The sequence below is a fragment of the Hydra viridissima genome, unplaced genomic scaffold, assembly GCF_058129835.1.
Source record: "Hydra viridissima isolate aposymbiotic clone 2 unplaced genomic scaffold, HvirCarnegie_v1 scaffold_11, whole genome shotgun sequence".
NCBI classification, from domain to species: Eukaryota; Metazoa; Cnidaria; class Hydrozoa; order Anthoathecata; family Hydridae; genus Hydra; species Hydra viridissima.
Window position 1 is genome coordinate 8,841,022 of NW_028324310.1, and position 17,744 is coordinate 8,858,765.

The 17,744-nt window shown below is 29.1% G+C and overlaps 1 protein-coding gene and 1 non-coding gene across 4 annotated transcripts; both read left to right on the top strand.

The window, feature by feature from the left end:
• Positions 1–262: 262 nt before the first annotated feature.
• On the top strand, positions 263–334 carry Trnag-ucc (transfer RNA glycine (anticodon UCC)). The gene has a single exon. It is a non-coding gene; the product is annotated as a tRNA-Gly (tRNA).
• Positions 335–364: 30 nt separating this feature from the next.
• LOC145191255 (mediator of RNA polymerase II transcription subunit 14-like) lies at positions 365–17,501 on the top strand. Of its 3 annotated transcripts, none has more exons than XM_090065826.1 (36): positions 365–607; positions 729–900; positions 1,350–1,376; positions 1,492–1,597; positions 1,763–1,857; positions 2,143–2,221; positions 2,434–2,563; positions 2,640–2,680; positions 3,094–3,181; positions 3,341–3,369; positions 3,512–3,590; positions 3,872–3,915; positions 4,081–4,169; positions 4,473–4,501; positions 4,693–5,049; positions 5,188–5,269; positions 5,891–6,050; positions 6,594–6,809; positions 7,370–7,525; positions 8,579–8,924; positions 9,339–9,433; positions 9,638–9,781; positions 9,994–10,068; positions 10,222–10,298; positions 10,449–10,495; positions 10,591–10,658; positions 10,816–10,930; positions 11,070–11,201; positions 11,287–11,392; positions 11,592–11,790; positions 12,130–12,277; positions 13,033–13,088; positions 13,231–13,338; positions 13,459–13,584; positions 13,801–13,999; positions 17,182–17,501. In XM_090065826.1, exons 2-36 carry the CDS (start codon positions 785–787, stop codon positions 17,235–17,237), a joined length of 4,020 nt encoding a protein of 1,339 aa, XP_089921952.1. In that variant the 5' UTR covers positions 365–607; positions 729–784; the 3' UTR covers positions 17,238–17,501. The 3 variants fall into 3 exon arrangements, 2 of the variants coding, with proteins under 2 accessions (XP_089921952.1, XP_089921953.1); XM_090065827.1 differs by having other exon boundaries at positions 365–516; XR_016444748.1 differs by having other exon boundaries at positions 368–900; positions 10,573–10,658.
• The last annotated feature ends 243 nt before the right edge of the window (positions 17,502–17,744 follow it).

Genomic DNA, 17,744 nt, shown 5'->3' on the forward strand with positions numbered 1-17,744 from the left:
ATGAGAGATGCACATTTGATCCCAGTTGGCAGCTTTGAATTGCCATAAAATCACATGGATTAAACTTTAAAAAAAGGAACGATAATAGAAGAAATTGAACTAGGGCACATAGAATTTTTAAATTTTGCATGATTTAAAAAACTTTGTTGAAATGCGTTTTTATTTTTCTTTTACAAGTTTTGGTTATTGCTATGTTTTGTAGTAATTAATGGAAATGTTAAAAAACCTTAAATTTACAAATATTTACCAAGGGCATGCATGGGCGTCGGTGGTGTAACGGTTAGCATTGTTGCCTTCCAAGCAATAGATCCGGGTTCGATTCCCGGCTGACGCAACTTTTGTTTAAACAGTTAAATATATATTTATTACGCTTAAAGCTCGGCTATAAAGTGGCTTGGATTGCATCTTTACTCATTTTCACTTTACTCATTTTCATCACGAAGAAAACAGTTGAGAATCATTCAAACGAAATCAAGGCAATTAAAACCGAAGCGAAAGAAAGTCCGCTTAATAAATGTAATGCTGATGAAATGTTGCAAATATTTCGGCTTTTTTTTCTTTAATGAACAAACAATGCTGTCTTATAACAATTTTGGATATGCGGAAAGTACGTTGTACATTGCGCCTATCATATCCACTATTCTTTTAAAAGTTTTCTGCATTTTTTAATAATGATGTAAATCATGAGGACTTACGCACAACAAGGACCATTTTTTAAAACTTTTTAGGTCCAAGTCAAAGTTAGTTCTTCACAGTCGTTAACTCATGCAGTAATATAATATTAATGGCGAGCATCCAACAACATCACACAGCGGCCTCTCGCAGAGGATTTAATTTATCTATGTTAATTGATTTTTTATTGCAAAAAACATATCATGATCTGACTGTTTTATCTGAACTGTAAGTTTTTCGTTTATTCTGGCTGTATTTTTGCACTAGGCATATGGTACCTTAAGTACCTTTTATATTTACATAAATGAATGCAAAGTAAATCAAAATAAAAGAAATAGAAAACAAAAGAAATAAAAACGGAATTATGACTCTTGAAGTCATAGGTAAACTGATAATAGTTAATAAAAAACTTTACTCATCATTAATGCAACTATAGCTCACAGATTACTCATAAACTTTAATTTAAGATTCATGAGAAATCTGTAAACTGAAAAATAATAAGACATGGTATGTTTAGATGCATACGTGTGTAATTTTGTATATTTAAGTTTCATAGAGTTTATTTGAAAAAAAATATATCATGTTTTAGTTTCTGAGCATAGTATGTTACATTTTTTAAAAGTAAGACTAAATTTTAAAAATTCAATGTTATTGAATTTTTTTATTTCTTATCAAAGGTTACCAAGAAAGTCAGATATTGAGAGGTTAGTCAATTCTTACTTCTTAACATCTAGAAAATGTATATAAATGAATTTATTTACTTTTTTTAGTAACTTTATTTTTAAGTGAAGAGAAATAAATCAATAATTGTTATCATAGAAAAGTTGAAATCATAAAGTTTGTCACTAAAGCTAGACAGCAGTTTATTCGATTATTAGCTCTTGTTAAATGGGCATCTGGTGCTGAAAGAGTAGATAAGTGCCAGGTATAAAGGAGATGTACTAATTATATATATATATTAATATTTACCTGAAGATGCATGTGAAATGTTTTTCACCAATATAGAAAAATCTCAGTGTTATTTATAAATGTTTAAAAATAATGCATAAATTTTTTTTTTTTTTTTTTTTTTTTTTTTTACTTTTTCCAGGCAATCTCAACACTATTAGACCAGCAAAATGCATATTTCATTGATACTGCAGATGCACTGGCCAAGATGGCAAGAGAAACCCTTGTTCAAGCTCGGTCTGTATGAATATAAGAGCACTTTTAGATTTTCTTGTTTCTACTTTTTAAATACAATAAGCAGATATTCTATCAATAGGCTCATATGATTCAGCTATTAAAAATATATAAGACAATCTTTGTATTTTAATTAGTTTTGTAACATTTAGAAAATAGCGTGTGTTTCTTGTCAGGACATTACAAAAATTAAAGTATAATAATTCTTATAACTTCTTATATATTTTTTTTGCATCGTTGTATATGTTAAAATTAGGGATATAGAACTCTTATGGACTATCTTTATAGGCTTCCTAACTTTTCCTTACCTACTGCTGTTGATGTTCTTACAACAGGTAGTTTTAACAGGCTCCCCAAGTGCATTAAGGTACGAATGAGACATTCTTATGTTAATTATTGACTCATAATCTGCCATATGTTTTTTAAACTGTTATGATTTTAATTTTACTTAATCAGCTTATTAAAAATTCAAAGTAAAATTCTATTTTTAATATGAGTAGTTGTGGCATTTCTGTTTATCAAATTTGTTAAAGTAAGATTTTATGGTTAACTGTATTTATGCATTTTTGTAAATTTCAGACAAAGATTGTTCCAATTGACCCTATTAGCACTGAAGAGAAAATAAAAACACTGAAACGGCTTGATGAAGTGATACAATGCAGATTGTGTGTTTCTGAAATACCAAAACATTTTAACCATATCAAAATTTGTAAGAAAGGATGCTTTTTGTTAATTTATATTTGTTTTGAATAACATGAGTTTTTATTTGTTTGTTCTTTTTTTAGGTGATGGTAAAGTAACACTGTCTGTACAAAATGAGTTTGAGGTAGGGAATCATGTGCTGAACTTCATAAACTTAAACAAAAAAAAATTTCTTTTTTCTGTGTGTAAACACATAAAAAACTGTTTTTAACCTATTTTGTGTATTCTTTTAGAGTAGCTTTTAAAGTTGTAGCTAAAACATGGTTCATTACTTTACATCATATATCATACATAGACACATTTTCATAGAATATGGTGTTTTATCAATATTATTATCTAGCTCACAGTTTTTCATGTTTGCTTAATCTGCAGTTTTTAAAACTTTTTTTAGAAATAAAGTAATCATGTTTTTAACTCTTCAGCAAAGCGAAATACTTAACTCAAGAAATAGCCTATTTTAATAATAACCTTTGCTACTATGTAGTTTTAAACTAAAACTCAAACTGAAAATTTTTAAACATTGACACTCTATTTTAGGCAACATTGATGCTAATGGGTGATGGAGACGAAGTACCATGGAGATTACTTACAATAAAGTTTCTATTACAAGATCATGAGCTTGGCGGTAAGTTGTAGCATGCATTGTTGTATTTTTTACAAAACAAAATTATAAAAACAAAAAAATCACTTAAAATAAATTTAAGTTGAATTTCTTTGGGCTTATTTTGCTTTTCCTATATAAATTTATTGTGGTTATTTAATCAAAGAAAAATGATTCATTTAGATGGACAAGATCTTGTGCACGAAATGCAGGTTTTTTGTTGTTTTCTTTTCTTTTGATATTGTAACTTTTGACATGAGTTAAAAATCATAGCAATCACAATAAGTATTTTATTTATAGTTTCAATCATTACATTATCATCATTTTTTATGATTTTAATGATTTTATCTACAGATCAATTATATTCATCAAATCATTCAATCACGACTTATGGTAGAAGAAAATCCACTGGTTGATCTTTATAATACTTTACGTATCTTTTTGTCATTAAAATATTTAAAGATTCGATTGTTCAACATAAATGAATTTTGTAAATGGCAGATAAAATATGTATATGAATGTTATAACTCTTTTCTGTTTAGTTAATGACCTTCAAAATCTCTTATTTTGATGATTACTTTTGTTCTTTTTGTATATATATTCATGAGCATAAAACATTTGCCTTTCAAATAGTTATGATTATTAGTATCAGTAAAATTTATTTTTTGTCTAAAATAATTTGAATATTGTGTTTTCTTTAACATAAAGTTTAAGATCATTTTTGCTTATCACTTCAGTTGGAAGTTTTTCACACACAGGTGAATTGGACATTATTCTACTACTAAAAATTATTGAGATAAAAAGCTGTGATAAATCTCTTTAAAGAAATTTATAATCTGAAATATTCAAAAAAACAGAAAAAAGCAGCAACATTAAATTTGTATTGTCTATATTATCTTTTTTTCATCTAAAATCCTTTTCAGTGTAAAAGATTGATAGCAGAGCGTTGGGGGGATTGTGTAAATATTCATGAGTATGTTCCAGGAAAAATGCTTGTAATTTCTTATTGCAGGTCAGTAGGTCATAGTTAGCGATTTTTTATTTTTCATTTTTTGATATTCAAAAGCATTCCTGATTAATGTTTTTAACTCTTATGGTCTATATGTTAGATTATTGATCAAAATATTCATTATACATTAAATGTATAGTAGTACTATAAATATAGAAGTAAATGGGTATAATAACTAGGTTGTCATGAAATAAAGTACAAAATATAAGTATGAATTAGTTTTCATTAGTTGTTTTTGTTAATTTTTTTTTTTTTTAAATTAGTATTATAGTATTTTGTTAGTGTTTGTTTTTGTTAATGTTTCAGATTAAACCCAAGTAATGTGCAGCTAAGTGGTATGTAGAAAATAGATTTTCTAAAATTGGTTATAAATTTCAATCTGAAATAGGTGGTTCAGCAAAACCACCTATTTCAGATCGAAATTTATGTTATTTTAAATTATCTCAGGCTAGTGTAAACATGTTGTATTATCAGCTTTAATATGCTTTTCTCAGATCAAGCAATCAGAACTATAACTTCATTTTAGAACCGCGAGTTTTTCCTCAAATTATCATTCAAGCTCCAAATGTGAATCAGAACTTGCTAGTTTTAACCCACAATCCAACTTTGTACAGTGAAAAAGAACATATTGAAGGGAAGTTTCTCCCCACTGGTTGTTCTTCAATTGAAAATATTTATTTTGCTTCATTGAAAAAGTTCTCCTATCTAAGACTGCTCAAGTTAAGAGATGATTTACTTAAAGATGCATACTTTCAGAGTAACTCCAGTTTAGATGAGAAAACACCATGTTTGCGGTTGCAGCCTTATCCACAATGCTCTTTTAGTGAGCAGTTAGTAATTGTCTTAGACTTTCGAACTGGGATGTTTAATATAAGTGAAAAAGGTAGCTGCTAAAAATCTCCTACTATTATCATTTTCATTTTTCTAAAGTTAATAAATTGATCAGTTTTTGTTTTTTTTTATCTAGTATTAATTTTCTTAGATAGAAATTCAATAATAGTGTTGTCCTTTTTAATTTTAGTAATGAATATTCATATAAAGCAACTTCAAACAACACTTTGGACAAATATAAGTATGTTTCCTCAAGATTTCCACAGAATTAGGTATTGTTGTTACTTTGATTGTTTTTAGTCAGTGAATTTATAGTAGATATCCCTGTGCTATATACACAGGTAAATCCTGTTTTTCTTATTTTCAATTTTATAGTTTAACAAAATGTACTTTTTAAATTTACATTTACAAATTTTAAAATGATTGAATTTGTAATGGTAAGTCAATATTTTGTTTATGGGAAGAGAAGAGTTGGTTAACATTAATACTCAACTGTTTGTTGTTTATTTACTGCCATTTACTGATTAAACTCTTAAAAATTAACATAAGAAAGAGCTAATTATTCTATAGCTCTTAAAATTTAATGTAAGAAGGAGCTGATTAATACCTAATAAGTTTTTTTTGCTTGAAAATTTGATATAATTTACAAATATAACATCCACAAACATGCGCAAAAGTTTTTCACCAATAAAGGTGAGTGAAATTTTTGAAAGCATTGAAAAGTAAAATCAGAAATTCAATTTTAATTGTGTTGACAAAAAATCAGAGTTTCGATCGGATGCTAAAAATTGATTTTAAAATATTAATACATGGAATGTGCACTACAGTTTAAACAATTTAAGTTAAGTTAATATATTTTATTTTATATTAAGTTAATGTATTTTTAATTTTAGGTGTTCTCTGTATCTAGAGCGATGTCGTGGTTCAGTTTTATCTTTACCAGTCCTCACTTTTAACCAACTTCCATTATTGAATCCTCAGTTTGGTATTTTATCCAAGATACCACCTCATAGATTATTCTTCAAATTTAAAAGCTATTGTGACTATGTTTTAGTAAGTGTTAAGTTCGGTAAATTTAATTCCTATAGGTTAAAGTAATGTTCATTTTTTTTGCCTTGTTTTTTTCCAATTAGCAATGTGTTTGGTTATCATTGATTGTGCTCATTAAAATGAAAGATGAATTACCTAAAGCAATACAAAATTTTCTAAGAAAAGAGTTAAAATTTCATACATTTTTTATAAGGTACATGATAAAAAGATTAACAAATATAAATAATATATCCAATTAGAAGAGAAATAGATATCTAAAATAAACCTGTAATTTGAAAAATACTTTGATAAATCATAAATTTCTTGTTTTTTTTCAAAGCTTATTTGATCTTGTCATTCTCTTCATTTAATGATGACTTGAAGCTTTTTAAACCCATCTGGCTTTAAAAAAAGTTTAAATATTTGCATGTCAACATTTAAATTATTAAAGAATACATGTTTTTCAAGTATGTTATGCAATTTTAGTGACAATTTCATATGGCATGTATTAATCTAAACTAATTTAATAGTTTTTGATTAGCCAAATATTTGCTTTCAAATTTTTAGTTAATCACTTTGCAAGTTGATCTTGAGTCGAAGGAAAAAGAAATTGTAGAACACTTTTATCTAATTAAACTTTTGCCACCAAAAAGTATTGTTAAATCAGAGCATGAACAAAAAGCAGAAGATTCAACACTTATTTACTCTGTGGAGTATTGTTGTCAGTTAAACCATAAAATAGTAAACTCAAAAAGCACTTTAAAGATTCCTTCAAAGCGACCAGTAAGTGTTTTTTTATGTTTGGTAAGTTTTGCTTTAAAAAATGAGCAAATTTACAAATGAATTTTTCTAATTTTTTTTTTTTTCTTTTCATATTTTTGTTAATTATTTTAAGAAAAAAAAAAATTAAATATTATGAATAAGAAAAACTACTAGACTTTTAAATAGGCTAAAAAAGAAGGGTTTGAAAACTTTTTATTTTGACTTTTTCATAAACATTTCTAATTTTATTCAAAAAAATTTTATATCAGAATCTGTAATTCTTCTCATTAGAGTAATTTACAAGGACAGCATCATTAAAATCAAATTATTTTAAAATTATTGTTCACTTTTGTTCACAAACTTAAATAAAAGTCTGAGAAAAAGTGTCTAGATAAAATAGTATAAAAATTGCAAAATATGATTTTCTACTTTTAGTATATTTTTTTCTCTTGTTCTCTATTAAGGTTTTTAATATACTTTTTGATATTTGAATTTTTTTTTAAGTATATACTTTGATCCAGATTTCATTTTTAGATATATTTTGATGTAGAAATCATTTTTAGATATATCCTTTAATATAGAATTTAAATGAAGATTCTGCATCAAGTACAAAGAGAAAAAAAACTTCAATATGCGAGTATGTTGAAGCATGTGAAAAACTCACATTTAACAATACATTACATTTGATGCTTCTACAAACTATGCTGCGGATTCCTTTTATTGAAATATCTAAACAGGTGTATTTTTTTTTTTTGCAATGTGCATTGTAACATTTGAGTTTGTTTTTTAGTTCTTTAAGTTTCTTGATGTTGTGATCATTGGTTTATTCCTATAGTTTAGTGATTAAGCAAACAGAGTGCAGCATCAATTATTATTTCTAGCTGGTTTAAATGTTATAAATAGTGTTTCTGCAACATGCTTAAAAATGACTACCAATAAATGTGAAAATATTTTTAAGAACTTTTAACAGTAATTAACACTTACAAAAAAAATTTTTAATGATTTAAAAATGTAGAATTTTGTGCCAAAAAAACAGCATCTGTGGTAAGCATTAGTTTTTTGCTTCAAATTAAATTAAACTGCTGCTGAATGTCATTATAAGAAATCTATATTCAGAATTGCTCTATTCAAAACCATTTGTCAAGATTTGCATGCTTCTAAAGTTTGAGTATTGACATGGAAATCAAATAACCTTCAAAAAGACCGAAAGATTTTGAAGAGTTGGAAGCAAGGCATGATGAAGATTCTTCTCCAATGCTTCACCAATTGACAGAAACATAAAATGTAACCCCAGCAGCCATTAGTATTTTTTTAAGCAATGAGAATGGTTTTAAAGCAAGGAAATTGGTTTTCTTATCAGCTGATCCATGAAATGATGAAAAACATCTTGAGACATGTGAACATGTATTTTAAAAGCAAAAAAGGTTTTTGCACTAATTATAAAAAGTGACTTATTATAAAAAGTAATGAGCTGAGATAATGTTAAGGGCAGAAAAATTCATGCAAAAAAAAAAACCAATTTGATCCATTAACTTGAATACCAGTGGCAAAACTAAATATCCATGGTCTTAAAGTCTTGCTTTGTATTTGGTTAAATGCAAAGGCTTTAGTGCATTATGAGCTCAAATTTTTTCAAAAAGTTTGAAAAGCAATTCTTGTACAAAAAATGTCTGCAAATTGCTGCTGCACTATATAGATTATTCTAAAAATTTTGGAACAAAAAGCATAAGTGAGTTGTTCTAATAATTTTCCTAAAATTGTGCTCAAAGATCAATTTCTTTTTTTTTTAGCTAGCAACTTATAAAGTTGTATTTGATGGAGTTCATGCAAGCGATGATCATCATTATACTTTGAGTTTATTAGATTTCCCTCTGCCTGAGTCCTGTAATAAAATTGATACCAAAAACTTTAAAGAGCTTATACTGTCATGTAATCTTTTCATGGACCATGAAGCAACAAAATGGGTAGTAGTTTATCAGTTTCACAAGCCAAATGTAGAATATTTTTCAAATGTTGATTTTGTTGAGTTTACTTATGATAATGTAGCTGAAAGTGTTGTCCCCCAACTCCTTGAAGATTATAGAGGTATGGTAAAGGTTTTCCAGCATGCCCAAGATATTGATGATGTTTTGAACTGTAAGTACTCTAAATTGTCTAATATTGGTTCTTTTGTTTTTAATTTGAACTTTGCTTTTAAGATTAAGAGCTTTACAGTGCCCTGAGTTATTGTAACAAAAAGTAAATTTATAGGTTGCTATTTTAATAATTTAGTAAATTGTGTTCAGTCTAAACTTTTTTTGTTGATTGTGCTTTCTTTTTTAATGAAAATATTGTTAGCAGTGTCACCAGGCTTTATGAAATGGCAAGATTTTTTTTTTAAACTAGAATGGCCAAAGTTGATTTAAAAGCCTCCAGCAAAATGAGAGTGTCAATAAATTCTTAAAAAAATAGTTTTAAACTTGGATCATTTGGTGACTGTTTATGACAGATAAATCATAATTTAAAAAAAATTTTTTTAAAGCCTCAGAATATTTTGCACTTTTTATATAGCATTACAAGTTGTTTACGGCATTGATGACTTTATGGTATCAAGCTACAATATGAAAACATTAGTTGTCACCTATTCTCCAGGAAAATGTTTTAATGTAAGCAAAACCTTTTTTTAAATAAAATTTTTCATTATTTTGTGTTCAAACATTTCAACTGTTTTTTTTTTTGTTTTTTTTTAAGTTCAGATTTTGGTGAAGTTCTTGTTTTTATTTATTTTTATTTTCTGGTGTTTTCTTTTACATCTGTTCGGAAAAAAAGACTAACTTATCAGTTTTAAGCTATTTTTTCCTTAATCACAGGTTGAATTGTCATTTTGTAATGGGAACTATAAGCTATGTTTTGTGGAGAATGGGAATCTACGTGAGAGATGTCCTCACTACCTGATACAAGATCATCTTACTCAGGAGTTTAACAAGCATGAAAATTTTCAATATATTTTAAAAGTTAGAGAACCTTTTTTTTTGTCTTTTATATTCTCTTTATCCAATTTTTATTTGTTTAAAAATCTAAAGGTTATTTGAAGTTTTTTTAAATGTTTGATATTTGAAAGGACACTGTTAAAGAAACATTTTTAACTTTGATTAAGTTTTTTCGAAAATGGTTTGATTTAAATACCTAATTTTTTTTTATCATTTAAATTCTCTGTTTTCCTTAGATTGTTCATGACACATTTATTCCTTTGAGTTCTATTGCCAGTGTTCCAATTTTACCAGCTTGTGGCAGATCTAGTGTAAGTTTCTTTGGCATGATGATCTCAATTAGAAGAATGCTCTTGTATCATGATTAATAATATGATTTTAAAGTTGTTACTACACTAGTTATCTTATTTATCATGGGTCAACTTTTAGTTTTTTAGTCTGATATTTAGTTATATTATGTTTAGAGGGTGCTTTCAATGGTGAACAATTTTACTTTTATAACGCATTCATCCACACATATGAAAATTATTTACCGAAATCAGTATCTTTTTTAGTTTGTTTGGTTTTTTAAAAAAGTTTTAACTTTGTTTTATATTTTTTAAATTACTTTTTTTCATGTTTTCTTTTAAATCATTTATAGTCATGTTGGTTTTACTAGAATAGTTTGTTTTTCCTCAGCTGTCTTTTACAGGTATATTTTAGATATCTATTTCCTTCAAGATTCAGTACTGATACGAGGTAAATTTTTTATAAATTTAAAAAAGGTTTGTAGACAAAATTTTTATGTTTTAGTTGTAATTATGTCACTTCAAAAGTTTTTCTTTTACATTAAGATGGGACACTTTACATGACTGATTCCACAAAAGCGATGCGAGGTTTTTCTCCAATTTCACAATTAACAGTAATGTTATTTGCGTATTATTTGAATTTTTTTTTTGAGTTTATGTATTTTCAATAAGATGCTCTATGCAGATTTAACTTAATAAGTTATTGATTTTTTATTTAGTGTTCTTTTTGTGTTAATTATTTAACTAAATATTGATAACATTTTTTTTTAGAGCTTTCTTCATTTATTTATGGATCAAGGTCACTTGAATAATAACATTTGTCGTGGAAACACAGACTTTCCTTTTACTCCAGGAGGAGCAACAGACTTTGATCAGCAAAATGAGGGTACAAATATTTGTTGTTTTTTTTTCTTGTGTAAGTTTGAGTAAATTGTTTAAATAATGTAATACTTGGTATGTATTAATTAATATCCATTCTGATTAATATTACAGCATTCATATTTTACACCATCGTGCATTTTTAGCTTTTGGTCCTGTCTCACAGGATTCATCTGGATCTTACAAAGACCGCTCTATGAAATCACCAGCTATTTCTTCGCCATATAACCAACATTCAATGCAGAGTCCAGGAAATCCTTACTCTGCTCCTTCTCCAGGTATATTTAAACATAGTTAAGGTTTAATGTATAAGAAGTCTGGTTAAATAGAATTATACATACTGTTTTTTATATTTTTATGAAGGTACATTTATCCAACCCTCGCCAGCTTATTTACCGGCAATGTCACCAAATGCCTGGCCTGGTTCACCTCCTCTTGTTCAAGGTTCACCAAGACCAGGAAAATCAAAGTTAGAAATTCCATAGTTTTATAAATTATATATGGATGACGATTCGATTTTTTATTTGTTTGGTTTTTTGGTTATGCAACAATTTTCATTTGATTAATTTTTAGGATTTTCAAATTTATGAATTTTTTACTAAAAAAGAATCATTAAAAAATCTTTTTTTATTTTTTTTCATGGTAAGAATTTTGTTTAATTTTTGTAGCCTCTCGCGTCAGTTACTTACTAGTATCAATATCTCTAATGCTCCTGTTCCCGTTGTGTTAAATCATGCCGGATTTAAAAAGCTTCTTTTTCCTGTTGCAACATCCAAGCAAACAGTAAAGTTGTGTCCTTTAGAAAGATTCTTTGGTTCTATATTGCTACGTTATGAATTAATTCGTGTGATGAGAGTTGATGATACAGTAAGTTTGCACTTTCATCTTTTTTCTTTTTTTTTTTTTAGTTTTTTCTTTATTGTCAAAATATTTGTGTACAAGAATCAGACAGTTAAGTGAGTTCTGTTAAAAGTTAAGTGAACTCTGTTAAAATAGGGAAACTGTTCAAAAAATATTCTCATCAATCAGTTTTCTATATTAAAAAAAACAACCTTTTTTTTTACTTTTTATTTTTGTATGCAGTAATATATTATTACTTTATATTTATTTAATTTATTAAGTAAATTTGTAATTTGTGTTAAAAAGAAAATAATTGTTTGAAAAGTTTTGCTTTTTTATTTGTGACGTAATACTCTTCTTAATCAGCTAAAGCAGGAGAAGTTTGAAAATGGAGTCCTTATATTTTCGGGAAGCGGAAAAAATGGACCAGATACAGGATTGCAGTACAGTGTTCGTTTAAATCCGCACACGATGGATTCACTAGTGCTTAAAGTTACACCCAATAAAGGCCATGGTAAGGATGCTGCAGCTATTTACGTATATAAAAGGCCATGGTAAGGATGCTGCACTTATTTACGTATATAAAAGGCCATGGTAAGGATGTTGCAGCTATTTACGTATATAATAGGAGTATGCAAAAGTTATAAGTCGTCAAAGTTTAATTATAAGTTAATTAAGTAAATTAAGTTAATTATCCAAGTTAATCACTATCCTTTACACATTAAAAGAGTCTGAATTAAAAGAGTATTTTTTTCTTGTTTAATATGACTATTTACTTTGAGTGAAAAAAGTTTGTTTTTAAAATACTTTCTCTAAAACAATGGAAGTAGAAAATATTCATTTAAGACATTGCATGCTTTATGAGTTTGAACAAGGTAAATATGCTCTTGAAGCTTTTTTTTTTTAATGGAAAATAGTTACTGGGAAATGGATTTATTTTAAGAACACTAATAACAAAAAACAGTAGTTAAGTTGTGGTTAAGCAATAGGTGTAAAAAGAGACTAACACTGTAATAAAGTGATGTTATGCATTTGGTAGGGTATGAAAGTTATATTGTATTTTGAGTTATTGTAACCTAAACATGACAACACTGGTCCACACGTTGCTATGAAAACACAAAGTAAAATATTTAAACAAGGCTGGAAGATCATGCCACATTCTGTTTACTTACCAGACTTAGCACCATCAGATTACATTTGTTTTTTGCATACTCCTAGTATTTGACTCTGTTTAACATGACACGTTCATCTTTTTTTTTGGTTTTGCAGAGAGTTTATGGACAGCAGATGAGCTGAAAACATTGGAGCAATTTTTTGAATACAAAGTAAGTTATCAAGAGACTTTTTTTTAAACGGTGGGAGCTAATAGTTTTAATTTTTTTCTTTTTTTTGATGGGGGTGAGGGGTTGGTGTTCTGTTTTACTTAAAAAAATTTATGTGTACCTGGTTTAAATTGTCTATTTTTAGGTTGTATGCACGCCGTATAAAGTTCCTGCCTTGACTGCTTTTGCGAGGATACTAGGAACTCAATCTAAAATTATGAAAGATTTCATTAAAATTATGAAGCTGGAAATGGTTATTTACAACTTTAATTTTAATTATGACTTATTTGGATGAAGCTTGTCTATAATTATAAATCAGTTTATGTAAATAAATTTGCAATAAAAATATAGAGCAGCCTCTAAATTTTTTCAGCAAACCAACTGGAATGATTTTTTGTTTAAAGTTGAATGGCGTCTAACTGTTCCCCCCGGGAATATTCCTTCTATTGCTGTTCCAGGCACTCCTGCTGTCGTGTTGAAGAATAAAAACCTGATATTTGTAAGTAAACATTTTTTATTAACGTATTTTTACTCGGTGGAAATATTTTCCGAACAAATTTTATAAATCGACCGAAAAAATAACCGAGTTTCTTTTTAAAAAGGCCGTTAATTGTCTCTCTTTAGTTTTGTTAAATAAGCTGAACTCCTCTCATCCAATAAAACATTTTAAGAATACTAAGTTGTCTTATGGTAAAAGGATTTTTGCTATTTGCAGCTCCAGCTCACCGAGGTGAAGAATGAGAACAACACGTTTACAGTTCCAATTGTTCACGATGTTAAAGCTAACACTGTTCAATACGTAGAGCTTCCTAAACCTGAAAAAGGTCCTCAAGAACCAGTCACGTGGGCTGTTCGTGCAGTGGCAAGCTTACAATCACTTTTACAAAAAATCTCTGGTGAAATATCTAAAAAAGGTTTGTATGTAATCATTCTCTTATCTTTATTTTGACCGTCGTATGTTTCAAATAGATTCGTCGGTTTTTTTGCAGAGGTAATCTAAACAATAAATTAGCGGAAAAATGCGCAATTTAAAAAGTGTTTTAGGTCAGTAGTTTTGATGAATATTTAATAATAGCAATTGTTTAAAATCAATGCGTTAAATTACTTAAGATTTGAAGTTAAAATATTAGAGTAGTCTTAAAGTACTGACAAAAATGGGATGCGCTTTTCAAGTTAAAACTAGTTTTTATGCCAGGAAAATATATTAAATGATGAAGTGCATAAAGTTGAATGTATAATTGGCTCAATATCTACTATTTGAACTTACTACTTACAATATTTACTATTGGTTCAATGTTTATTATTCACTTACTGAAATGTCTTCAACAGAAGGTCACTTCCAGAAAAGCTCTTGGATAAGCAGAGCTGTTGCATCTAATCAATATATAATATATAATATATAATAGGATGTTGCACAAAATATAGAACTGTTTGCATCAAAAGAATTATAAGACGGTTAATTATTTCGGTAAAAATAACTAACCGTCTAAAAGCCGGTAAGGTAAAAAGGAAATCGAGAACATACAGTATTGGACAAAACATTTGCAACCAACATTGAACAATGCTAAAAAGGGTTCCTAATTTTACATGTCTTGAAAACGAAACGAACTATACTACCACAGCAAACAGTTCAGGAGTCTGGAGTCATAGCATGCCATGACATGAGCTATCAGCTGACAGGTGACAGCACACAGGCAGAATTTCGTTGACAAGTGCCAGTTTGCAGCGGACAAAACAAGTGCAACTTTTTTGGTTTGTTTCATTTTCTTCAGTCTGGTCCCTGTCAACGTCACAGAAGTTTTTTAATAATTAAAGGAAGTATCCAGAAGTTTCCAGAAGTATGCAGAAGCTTCCAGAAGTTTCCAGAAGAAGCAACTGGAAGCATCTAGTAGCATCCAGAAATATTTATTGTTTTTATGACTTCAAGTGCAAAAATGGCTCCCGACAGTCTTGGATTGGAACTAAGAAAGAAAATTATTGGCGATTACGTAAGTGGAATGTCACAAAAAAGTATTTGTGATAAATATCGCGTGAAAAAATGGACCGTATCAAGACTATGTTCCAATTATCGTTCTACGGGGAAGTTGGCAGCAAATAACAAAAGTGGAAGACCGCGTTCCACCACTTCTAGAGAGGATTCTATGATCGTCAGATCCGTCAAGAAGGATCCCTGGATATCATCAGTCGAGATAAAAAAGCAATTAGAGCTGCCTGTATCGGACCGAACAATCAGACGACGTGCTGTTGAAGCCGGATTGTTTTCTCGACGCCCTGCAAAGAAACCGCTGATTTCACTAAAAAACCAGAAGAAAAGACTCCTGTTTGCTACATCTCATATTGACTGGAATGTGCAGAAATGGCGAACTGTCCTGTTCAGTGATGAATCGAAGTTCAACATCATTGGGAGCGATAGCATTTGCCGTGTACGTCGACCGGCCGGAAAACGCCTCGATTTACGTTACTGCCATAAGACCGTGAAGCATGGTGGAGGCAATGTAATGGTCTGGGGGTGTTTTTCTGCTAACGGTCTAGGTTCAATACATCGAAACGATTGAATAATGGACCGTTTCATGTATAAGAATATCCTGAAAGATCTTATGTTACCTCATGCTGAATGGAATATGCCAATAAAATGGGATTTTCAGCAAGACAACGATCCGAAACACACTGCAAAAGTAGTCAAGCAGTGGTTTCAAGACAACCACCTATCGGTGATGGATTGGCCGCCTCAATCTCCGGATCTCAACCCTATCGAAAACCTGTGGGAGATCGTCAACCGCAGAATTGATCGTGAAGGTGTTCGTAATAAGGATCAACTGTTTGAACAAATCCAAAAGGCCTGGGCAGCGATTCCACAAAGTTTCATTGATCACCTGATCGAATCTATTCCTCGAAGATGCAAGGCTGTGATCGACAACAAAGGATTCGCCACGAAATATTGACAGCGAAATACAGCTTGGTCAACATTTTGTCGAGTTGCACTTGTTTTGTCCAGAAGGATATCAACTTTTTTTTAATACTTTTGATTAATTTATTAATTTTCGTGTACAAATAATGAACTTTGTGATGAATAAAACTTGAAGAACTTTGTCTCTAAGCAGTTACATAGTTATTTCTCTAAATTGAAAAAATGCAGCACTGTTATATAAAGAAACTAAATTAGCATTACTTGGTTGCAAATGTTTTGTCCAATACTGTAGCTCCTAAAATTGCCTGCTGAAGGCTTTGACTTTTAAAAAAATGTTTGAACGTATTTTATCTAATCATTCCCAATGAACTTAAATGCCAATTGGGATTTACGAAGTTATTCTTTGATATTTCATACCAAGAATACGGTATATATCGAAGCAGAGCCTAATCGAAGAACGCCATTTGTAAGTTTTGTCTGCTGCAGTTCTAAAAGCGTTACTTTCAAAGCTAAGCATATCGAAAGTTTATTTGGAGTTTTAGTGAGATTCTTTTACGGGTCCAACATTTTTTCAAACAATAACTTAAAGTTTACTACCATAATGTAACCAACCGTAATGTTTGAGAATAGGTCTCTTAAATTAATGAAAATATGTCTATAATGTTAATGTAGACCTTGAGGAATATTCCACGATAATTAACCTCTGTTTTGGTTCTAAATCAGAGTGAAAGATCAAAATAGAGAGAGAGAGAGCAGTGCTGAGATTAAGCAAATTCTAATTGCTAGCAGTTGTTTTGCATCGATCTATAAGAATAGAACTTCATTTTTCAATCAAATAAGACTCGACATTTCCTACATTTTTAAGTCTGAGTTAGGGGTTTATGATTTTATGACGTTTATTAGTTAAGGTTTCATGATTTTATGTTAAAGTTATGACGTAATTTTACTAACTGTACAAGTACAAAAAGATTCTAATGTTGAGAAGGAAAGAATGTCGTCGCGCTTTTTTCAATATTTAATTTTGGTGGAGTCGCGATATTACAAAGCCGATCAAGCAGGATTTTAAGTAAAAAAAATGTCTACAGAGAGTCTTAAAAAACTTTAATGCCAAAATCTTACATTAAGCTCGAGAATATAACCCATTAAATTTGTATTACTTAGACTTTTTTTTCTTATTTTCCGTTTTAGACTCTCCGATATACTGTACGATAATTACTATTCTTAAACATATGCATGTCAAATGAAGTCTGATTATTGCTTTATCTGGATTATGAAAAAGTTTCTCGGTTGCGACTAATTATGTGGAACGTTGTTTATACACCTTGGATTTAAAAACAATCGTAGAGAAGATTGTTCGATGCAAACATCGTGTCTTCTTTTCAACAAAGAGCAATGAAATGAGAAAAGTCTGAAAATTTTGTTCTCTTTTAAGTGAAAGCTATCATTAAATCAAATTATTTGTGAACAATTATTTGTACTTATTATTTATATTGAAAATTAAGTTTAAGTACTTTTTTTCTATTATTTCGATGTTAAGAAAATTCCTTTTGTTTGTCCCTTGTTTTAGTGCTGTGGTTTTCTTTCTCTTTCGATATCGTTTGAAAGTAATTGTAATATTAAACCATTAACCACTGCGACTCAAGACCGTGTAAGGCTATCTGTATTTATCATGATCTAGTATTTTTTTTGCCTAACGCATCTGTTGGGTTTTAAGCAAAAGTTAAAAGAAAAATATAAATGATGGGAAAAAT

What these genes read in the sequence shown, in the direction of transcription:
- LOC145191255 (XM_090065826.1), top strand. Translation starts at nt 785, where the DNA reads ATGGCGAGCATCCAACAACATCACACAGCGGCCTCTCGCAGAGGATTT. An exon ending in CAGCTTGTGGCAGATCTAGT is followed by an intron (nt 10,069 to 10,221) that starts GTAAGTTTCTTT and finishes TATTATGTTTAG; the next exon opens with AGGGTGCTTTCAATGGTGAA. An exon ending in TGATGAGAGTTGATGATACA is followed by an intron (nt 11,791 to 12,129) that starts GTAAGTTTGCAC and finishes CTTCTTAATCAG; the next exon opens with CTAAAGCAGGAGAAGTTTGA.